This window comes from Ixodes scapularis, unplaced genomic scaffold (assembly GCF_016920785.2).
Source record: "Ixodes scapularis isolate PalLabHiFi unplaced genomic scaffold, ASM1692078v2 PGA_scaffold3__209_contigs__length_174095766, whole genome shotgun sequence".
NCBI classification, from domain to species: Eukaryota; Metazoa; Arthropoda; class Arachnida; order Ixodida; family Ixodidae; genus Ixodes; species Ixodes scapularis.
In genome coordinates, this window is record NW_024609868.1 from 97,165,358 (window position 1) to 97,175,593 (window position 10,236).

The window sequence follows — 10,236 nt, forward strand, 5'->3', positions numbered from 1 at the left end:
TCGTTCAGATTTCACCTTACTGATCGCTTCTCTAACCTCGAAAGATGCCCAGCCCTTGTCTCCCTGCACCCCTTCATTTGTTGTGTTCCCATGCGCCCCCAGTGCTAGTCTGCCAACACTCCTCTGCCGGGCCTCTAGACTCAACTGGACCTCAGATTTCATGCATAATACTGCATTGACACAAAAACAACCCCTACACCATACTCCTTTTCCATATTTCCCTAAACACATCACATCTATTGTAATTCCGTAGTGCCTTATGCTTCATAATTGCTGCATTTCTTTTTTCTTCTTTTAGCATATTTTCTTGCTGTTCTTCTAAGTATTGTTTTCCTCCATTCAGCCGTACTCCTAGGTATTTACACTTCTCTGCGTGTTCTATTAAAACGTTTTGAATTTTCAGCGGGCGCCCCTTCTCATTGTTATGAACCACTATTCCCGATTTGTCGCTACTAAATTTCAGGCCCAGAAAAGTATCCTTTGTCTCCACGGGTCTTAATCAGCTCCTGTAACCTATCCCGGCTATCTGCTAACAGTTCAAAGCCGTCTGCGTACAACATTCTTGTATAACTTAATTTACCCTGTCCCCGAGCAACACTGGCTGCCACCAGTGTCGCTTGATGGTCTTTCAAAAAGGGTCTAGGATTCCCTTCAAGTGCTTCCAACAAGTTCAACTACCACCAGGTGTGTGTTGTGTTGTTTTATTTTTTTTTTTTTTTTTTGAAAAGGGAGTATTAAAGTTTCACTTCATACCCGCACTGAGTGGTAACAGCTGGCATTGCTACAATCCTGCGAAAATAAAATACGCAAATAATATTTCGGTTTTGCATTCATATGTCGAGTATAAAATTAACGGGCCACAATATCAAACTCGAAGCGTGGAGCGGGAGAGGACAAGGGGAGGGGGATGGCTGCTTTAAGAGTGGATATTCGAAAGGAAATTCTCGAGATCGTGGGCGAACTTTACTCTCGTGCCTCAAAAGTGAGATCAGACTCGATACGCGCTGCGCTGGTCGTTCGACCGCCCAACGAAACTGCGCCCAGAAATGCCAGATTGCGAGTCTCAAAAGAGAGCTCCTCCACGATTTCTTTGACGCCGCCTTTTCTCCGGCCGCGCAATAATTTACGAGCAACGCGAAGCAGTTGGGCTGTTGGCCGGCAGGATTTTATAACAGCAGTCTATTCAAAATGCCCATCGAACTGACACCTGCCGAATGCCACGCGAACTTTTCTCTTCCCGCTTTGTTATAGATGGGCCGCAGACCTGTTTCTGTTTTCACCGGAAAACGCCGATAAACCCGCAATAACGACAATAATAAAGAATACAAATAAACGGGGGAAATGCATAACATACAATACATAGCATTTTTAGTATAATTAGCTCGCAGTAATGTTTATGGCGATAAAAGAAAAAGTGATTTTAAGTGATGTTAACGGTACTCTTCAAAATTTTAATTTGCTACAACTTTGAAAGATCTGTTTTTATTTTGAGCCTTCATCCACAAGTGGCAAGATTGAACGTTTTTCACAAGACTCAAGAAATTCCATTCTCCTTCACAGTGGCACGGTGTTGGGTGAGGCATGCTGCTTCACTTTCGAGGAACACAATTCTAGGCACTTGCGGGGCCACTACACGAGAAAAATCATCAGCACTTCCAATGGCTTCCAAATCTGACGACCTGAGGTTGTGCAAGGAGGCTCGGTGTTCGAAGACTCTCCCCACGCCATTACACGCACTTTTGCCGCGTTCCGTAGCTTAAAACCATTAATTTGGTCACCCCATGTCTCTTTGCAATCTCGTACAGTTGAAACCTATTTTTTTTAATGACTACCCTACCCGTCGGAGATGCGGACAAGTTTTGTAAATATCGGAATGCTTTCTTCCAGCCACTCTTCAACTGTGCGGAGAGCGAACAGTGCGTGTGCTGTACTGTGCGCAATGTCGTCACTGACAACTTCGAAGCTGTAGGTTTTGCGCTCCGTTGTAGCGACGCAGGTGAAGACAGACAGGATGATTTGGTACTTCCAACGAAAGCATTGTACCGCTCGCGGAAGAACGACGCGCCACTTTTCCGCAAAATCAAAATCCAATACAATACGAGCCTTGAGATGCGACTTTTCCGAGCTTATAGGAAGCCGCTGAGCATGTCGGATGAATTAATAGAAGTACTTTGTTACGCACTTTCTGCGCTCAATGCGAAATGCGTTACTTCCCATTCGATTATTTAGCAGTTCGCTAGATTCCCACAAAGCTACTTTGATTTATTCGACTTCCTTCATTGGCAACGAGTCCAAGGTTAAACCATCTGTTTTAGGACACACCTTACGGGTCAGCGAACCGCACTCCTTAGTTGGGTTAGCACGCAGGCAAAGTCTCTTCATGTCCTCAAGACTGAATGCTTGGTCGTCCACGTTTAATATTGCTGCCAAGCAAAGAGCGCTCGGTTTTGGTTAACTGTGTCTAACAAACTGAGATGGGATACCAGATATGTGAACAGCATAGAACCTGCCAACGAAGCAAAACGAAAGGCAAAGGCTGCCGCTCTAGAAGGCAGCGGCACGTGAGCTCTAGCTCTGGCAGCGCCTCCTGTTAATCACAGGTGGCTTCTTCCTTTCTATCACGTGCATGAATCGTCATATGGTAGTCGTTTCTAGTGTTCACAGTGACCCTGCCTGTACTAAATAAACGATCACGACAGCTATCTAAAAAGGAGAGGCGATACTCATAAAGTTAAAAAAGGTGGAAGCATGTCTATGTCACACTCGGCCCGAGGATTGCCCTTTCGTGCCCACTTTCCGTCGAAGAAATATAGCCAAGGCAGCTTACGAGAACCTTAAAAGTACTTATATCTCAACAAGAAAAAGAAAGAAAGAAAAAAAGCGAAATTAGAGGAGACACGCACATTGCAGGAAAGCGAAAGCAAGCGCCGAAGTGGCGCGATGCTATCAGAAGAACTGATACGTTTCACCTTATATCGTTCTATGAGATTGGGAACGTACGTTTGGTTTCGCAAACATAGAAGTGCCATTAGTAAAGACGGAGATCGGGTGGTTTCAACAAGCCTAGCTTAGCTATCCTGTAAAGCAAGTTTTTTGAAGAAATAAAAAATTCATGCACGCTTATTGACGTGCTTGGCGGGCCGTCGTTTTGAAATGTTTTTCCTCATAACTGCTATATTAACCCCCGGAAACTTTTTAAAACGTCCCATATATGTTGGGGAATCTGATATGACAACGCTTAAACGGTATTCAAGACAGTTTCGATTTATGCAGTTTACTAACCAAGCAAACTGTACGTGCGGAAGAACCGCTTAGCATATTATACTATAAATACTATCAACGTATAGGTGGTATTCACTGAGCCTGCAGGTTCGATTTTGCCAGGGAGCGCCACCGTCGATCCGCCATCTTCGAGGTCTCGGTTTGACTGGCTTGGGTACGCTACGCGGTCGTCCGCTGCTAGTGTGTGCTAATTTCCTATCGTTGAAGCTTCGTTGAACAGACGAGAGAAGAAAAGTTGGTCTCGGGGGGGGGGGGAGGGCCGTTTTCCTTGTTGCCGCCAAGTATACCGTGTGTAAAGGCTGAACAGCATGTAAGCAATTTGGCGAGCGACGGGACGAGACGAGCGACAGCGACGAGACAAGCGACGACGACCCGTTTCGCTGTCGCTCGGTCACTCGCGCGACGTGGCAAACCGCATGAAAGCGACGGGAGCATGCGACCAAGGCGATAAGCGACCCTTTCTAGAAATCCAAAAGCCAAGCGACGCGACGACCGACCGCGAGAAATCTCCGTCGCTCGTCGCCGACCCCCGTCGCTCGTCGCCGACTCCCGTCGCTGTCGCCATCGCTCGCTAAATCGCTTACATGCGGTTCACCCTTCACTGTCACTCGTCGCGTAGCTCGGTTTTGGGATTTCTAGAAAACTTAGCGCTCCTCGCCTTGGTCGTGTCCTCCCGTCGCTTTCATGCGGTTTGCCTCGTCGCGCGAGTGACCGAGCGGCAGCGAAGCGGGTCGCCGTCGCTTGTCTCCCCGCGCGCCAAATCGCTTACATGCGGTTTTTAAATCGCTTGGGCTAATGAAAATGCGCCGCATTTTTTATAAGCTGCGCACCCTGTGAGCCGCACGGTATGTTTCTGCACAGGAACGAACACCGAAGGCACGACGTATGTACGACACAGCGGCGATGGAGCTACACGGTTACACGGCCGTAGTACAGAAAATCAGCTAGAGAAAAACAATAATGAAACTAGCAAAACATAACAAAGAGTAATCACACCGTGCTGCAAAAGCACCCAAGTAGAAAAATTAGTTCTTGCAAGAGCTACCGCCGTCGGCACGGCGGGCGACACGGAGCGCTTCATGGAGCCGAGGGAGCAACGCGGCCGCGGTAAACGAGTCCGATTGCGACAAAAACAAACTAAAACACACAAAACATACTCCCACAACGCTTCAGAAGTACCAAAGTATAAGAATAACCCGTAGTTTCGATCAAAAAGACCCTTTAAGGTTGTAAAATACTGCTAAACCACGCTCAAAAGGTCCGGCCAGATGGCATTCGCGATAGCAAGAGACCTCGAAGATGGCGACCGCGGTGGGCGATGGCAGCGAACCTAGCGAGTGACGTCAAGTGAATGTCACCTATACGTTGTGCCAAACTGTGTGTGAACTCGACAACCAATCAAAAACTACGATCATGTTACAAAAAATAACTGATATCTAAGTGAAAAACGAAATGACAGAGGTATGCGCCATAGAATGGAGGTACAAATATGTTCTTTTCAAACGTACTGGTTAATATGACGAAACCATATCTGTCAAAGATATGTTATTGCATTTATAAGAATACATAAAAAACTCTCTAAAAAAGATTGGGGAAAAATACGTACTTTCTTAAAATGATGTTGAAATTTGTATTTCTAGATTTTCTCATCATGTTTGCAGTGTTTCTCCTAAATATACACTATACTTCAATTAACAATATTATATTTTTAGATAGGGTTAGATTCAAGCTTTTACTTTGATATGTTTTCTTATGCCTTAAATAATTGTACATCGAAAGCTAGCTCGATTCAAACTTGGCCCATTATTGTCAAAGGTGCCAAATTCAGTTTTTTTTTTCTTTATTTTATATAAAAAATGCACTTTTAGAGAATGTTAAACCTTCTATACGAAGTATAATGCAGTAAAAAAGTAATTGTTGTGAGTAATATAACCTAACGTTGTGAGACTCCAAAATGTGTCACTCCTTTCGCAGCCCAGAACTCAAGAACAAAATATTTCCGTAGTTATTAATTTGCAGTTTTGTTCTAGTCACAGATTATCCACCAACATATAGATTTTCCAGAATTTTTTGGTGACCCATCACTTTTTCTTGCACGATGCGAGATGAAATCACCAAAAAATAAACAGGGGATGAAAAAGACTCAAAAGTCGCAACGGATTAGGGTGCATCAAAAAGTATACGGTTCATTAAAGTATCAAATAATGCACTATACGACTCCGAAAAAAAAAAAAAATACCGAGCAAAACCCTTGTCAAAATCTTGACATCTTTTAAGAGACGAATTTGGGGGATTTTATGGTACACAGTAAAAGACTTAATTTTCGCGAAGACGTAACTTCCGGTTACCGGATACATAGCTCACCACCCCTAATCTCAAAATTTTGTAACCGCGAAACGTTCCCAAGCCCACACTTCAACAAACTCGCGTAACGACGAGCCCGTAAAAATAAAGTTATTTACAGAATAAGATTTTCAAAATGACTTTTACGCCGTTGAATACGCCATATTTAGTACTGCAGGTTCATCGTTTCTGAAAGTCGCCGGTTCAGGAGGTCCTGCTATGAAAATACGCGAACTCGTCTTCAAGTGAGCGCAGAAACTTCCTCGACCACTTGAGATCATTCAGGTGCAATGGTCTAGAGTGGTTGGAGTAGCGAGAGTGCTGGTAAGGGGAATACAAATAAAGGGAAGAAAATAAAAGACAAGGACGAACAGGACGTTCCCCAACCTTGACGTAGAAAATATTGTTCAGAGTTTGGATGGACATCCGGTTTCGCATGTCTCTTTTTGTGAGTGCGACCTGCAGGTCGCACTCACAAGAAACGTCTTGTCCGTCCTTATCTTTTATGTTCTCCCCTTGATTTATATCTACAATTGGTTCCCCCAAAGTCTCTTTTATCCCTATTGTGGCGTATCTCTTGGCCTCCAAGTTAGTTCTATGAGGCTTTCTCCTTCACCTTCCTAATCCGTGCCTGGTTTCATCCGCAGAATCCTCGAAAAAACCCTGTTTTGTGCCAGGTTGCGCCAGTTATTTCTAAAAAGGTGGAAATAACTAGCGTAGAAGAGTGTAAGGCTATGTTGGGAACCTACGTTTGTTTTGACTTTGTATTAGCGTGCTTCTGTAGATCTGAGCTCACTCATTACTCCTGAAACATTGAGGAATAATTTTCGAACAGCTGCACGTTGCGCAGCCCAGCTAAACATTTCGTGATGAAAAAAATAATAATATAGAGGAAACACGGAATCAACCAAAAACAAGAAGGAAAGAAGAAGAAAAAAAAAAGGCGGTAGGGGGGGGGGGGAAAGAAAAAAGTGACACCATCACGCAGTCATCAGACGGAACACAAAACGGGACGAAGATTCTTCTTCAAGCGAAGGCTTGTAGAAGGATCCACAAGCCCTCGCCATCGCACATTAAAAAAAAAGAATAGATATATATATATATACATATATATCGAAACCCGCCACGCACCACTTCCGACCCGAAATTCGACCTAGACGGGAGCGGGGAACCGCCGAAAAACAGCCGAGGGCCAGTAAAGTTTCAACCAAACAACCAGCCGTGCCGCTCCAAACCAACATGCGCAACAACCGACTCTACGAAAAGAAAACAAAAGGAGGGATGCAAAGACCAGCCAAAAGAAGAGCAAACACCGGAGGAAACGGGAGGGCGACCGAAAAGCCCCAACGCTGTCACCAAGGCAGGCGAACCGAGAGAGAAAGCCGTGCTGCGAGACTCCAGGAACCACATTCCGAGAACCGACTTCCCCACCCTCGGAACGAGCGGCTGGCCAGGCTGGCTCCCTCCACGCGCGCTCCCCCCAGCACAGTCGGCCGCAGAAATCGCTCACTGGCCCTGCTATCTTATCTGCTCGCGCGGGCTGCCCGGTCGCCCCCTCGTCGGGGCTCTGGCGGGCGACAACGAGCCACCAAGGGCTTCGCGCTGCTCAACTGGGACCGGCTGTATCGTTTTACGACCGACCGGGGAAGTCCTGCTCCTGCGCCAGTCGAGATCGGGACGGACGGCCAGCGGGAATCTGGTAGCCAGCCGTTTACTTACTGACAAATTGCAAGAAGCAGGACTCAAAGGAAAACATCGTAGGAACAAAAAGAATACTAAATAAATAAATAAAAGCAGGCAGGGAGGAGGTCAACAACTTTGGAAGCGCACCAAGCGAACCCCGCCGCAGCAGCTCAGTTTGGCAACGATACAAACGCGTGAGCTGTACAACTCGGATCGAAAAGAAAAACAAAAAGGACAAAACGCACGATCTTTTCGGTGCCGTCTTCCGTACAAGCTCGCTGCGCATTATTAAAGGTACAATTAACTAGGGACCGGTGAAGCGGTAAATGTTTTTCGTCCTTGCCTATCGAACGAACAGAAATCAGTAGGAAGAGCGTAGAAACACCGACGGAGAAACTACGAGATTACGGATATGACAACGAGCTCGTACAAGACCCGGATTCCTGGAAACAGCAGTGCATTGAACAACAACGTGACCCACCAATGGGCCAGACGCACGCAGGATGGGGGTGTAATTAATGTTCGCAGAGAAATTCTGTCTTCACGGTAAAACAACCAATACAACGCGGTCATGCCTCAATTCTCGGTCGAAGCTCGCGACGTCCACGACGGACTTCCGAAACGACACGAAATCGTCGCTGCGAACAGCTGGACCACTTGTTCATAATGAACAGCAAAAGCCCCGGCGATTCAATCCCTACAAACGCAAAAGCGAGATTTCTTGGCTGTCCTACCAATGGCGGGAAAATCTGAACCGGAGATCGACCGCCGGCCCGGAAGATGGCGTAGATCCCCATTTGAAACCCCGAGCGCGTGTCGGTGATTGACCAAACACCTGGGTCCGCACATGTCCCAGATACAGGTGACAGTTGTATCATCACGTTAAGATGAAGAGAAAATGTTTGGGATACGGCGGAGGCAGCAAATGATGGTTGAACCGATACTGGCGCGCAATTTCGAATGTCTCGCGCGAGTGGAACGCTGCAAACGATCGGACCAAGCGCCGCAGTATCGTAGCCCTGGACGACCGTCGGGCAAAGAAGACCGAAAGCAGCGCGTAAACGAGGGACACCCGAGCTGAGAAAAAGCGTGTCCACGATCGATCACGCCGATTACGCGCAGTAATTGAAACCGGGCACGGCAATCCGCCCCGACGGCCGCTCAGCATTGGCGAGGCGAGAGGCGCGCTGCATCATCGGGGTCTGCGACCGGGCGCATATCCATCATCGCGCAGATTCGGGGCCCATTTATCCGGCGGATCCGGGCGCCGGCCACTCACCGAACAGTGCTCCGAAGGCGTCCGCCGGGCGAGGCTTGGGAGAGGCGTAGCCCGCGCTCGGGTGGCCCGGCAGACCGACGATCTTCTCCTGCAAGAACCGGCACAGACCCGAGGTCGGCGTCAGGCCCCTGGGCGGCGGCTGCTGTTGTTCCTGATGCTGTAGCCGGGATATTCCAAAGTCAGCGTGGCACGACGCAGCCAGGCAGGCCGCCGACGTTCTGGCAGCGGCGGCGGCGGCACTCACCTCTTCCCCTTCGGTCACCAAGCTCGACTTGAGGTCCGTCAAGTTCTCCGAGGAGCGCTTCTCTTCCTCGCCTTCGTCTTTGAACACTTTGATCTCGTCCGAGGAGGCCAGGTCGTCCCCGCCGCTGCCATGCGGCATCGTCGTGCGCGACGAGCACGCGCGCGCACACACTCGCGCGGCACCGGGCACGCGGCGACAACCACACAGCACACACACTCGATGTCGACACGAATCTGGGGAAAGCAGGGGCCACAAGCACGCAGGCGACCACGCCGAGTCGCCGCCGAAGCGGGGGACGACGCAGCAGCAGTAGCCCACGAATCCCGCCTTCACCGGCGCCGCCGCCGATCACCGCCACAACAACGCGACATCACCGCACCGCTTCGCTCGCGCAACTCGCCGCCGGAGCAAATCAGAGCGCACGTGCGCCCACCGAAACACCGACGGCCGACCAATGGGAAGGCGGGAGCGCCGCCGGGGGACGCCGGAACCGAGACGCTTCCGCACCGGCGATCGTCGCGCCGCCGCCGCCTTCCGAAACTTGTGGCGCGCGGGCGGCCGTTGCTGCGTCGACGCGCGTTCTCTCGAGTTTGCGGCGAGCCGCTTCGCTTTGCAGACGATGGAGCAACTTTGATTCTCCTGTGCTGCCGCTGCTTCGACGCATTTGCGTTACCGAGCGGCGCGACTTGACGTCGCATTCGCCGCGGCGAGGCGAACATCAACAACGGCAGCACGTGTCGGTCGAGCGCGGCCTTTGTGTGCGCGTCGGGGCGCTGCGAGCGGCGGCGCGGGGAAGGAAGAGGCGCAGCAAGGGTAAACATTCCGGAGCGGCGTGACCGAACGACGGACCGGCCGCCGACGGTTGCCGTCGGCCGGTGCTTTCTCTCTCCCTCGTTATGTGAACGCCCGTGAAAAACGCTAACGAGACGCTGCAGGCGGGGAAGATGTAAAAATGGCCGGGGCGCCGCTGCGTCCGCCACCACCGCCGTGCTCCGAAATTTGACTTCGCGCTTCCGTCGCGTGAACTTTCGACTTGCGTATACATCTGCTTTGTCAAGCTATGGGGTCGTCACGATACAGACAAACCAGAAGGGGAAGTTGTGTTCTTCGGAATTAAAGCTACAACACCGTTAATTTCACTTTGTCACGTGCTGTTTTAATCCGAAACTCCCTTTCTTCTTTCTTTTTTTGGTAGTTGTGGTGGGGATATTTGTCAAGGCACATATTACGGAACAAATAATTAAAAGAAAAAAAAATTAAGTGATAGCATCATAAGGTTGCATGCTTTCCGTTTGTGTGTGAGTGCAGCTAAAAAAAGAAAGGAGACCATGTCAACATATTCTTTACAATAAGACGGCTAATAAAGTGTTTTGGACGATGATGGTTTTCCGCGACTGCTGTAAGC

At 49.0% G+C, this 10,236-nt stretch overlaps 1 protein-coding gene across 2 annotated transcripts in view; it reads right to left on the minus strand.

Annotated features, from left to right (window-relative positions):
- Positions 1–9,667, minus strand: part of LOC8024587 (transcription factor 7-like 2) — a 261,937-nt gene extending 252,270 nt beyond the window's left edge. The window contains exons 1-2 of one of the 2 annotated variants that reach the window (XM_042292562.1): positions 8,832–9,324; positions 8,588–8,744 (exon numbers count right to left, since the gene is read on the minus strand). In XM_042292562.1, the coding sequence (XP_042148496.1) occupies positions 8,588–8,744; positions 8,832–8,969 (295 nt within the window). In that variant the 5' untranslated portion in view covers positions 8,970–9,324. Of the gene's footprint in view, positions 1–8,587 lie in introns of both variants that reach the window. The other variant, XM_042292561.1, reaches the window with a different exon arrangement.
- Between the last annotated feature and the right edge of the window lie 569 nt (positions 9,668–10,236).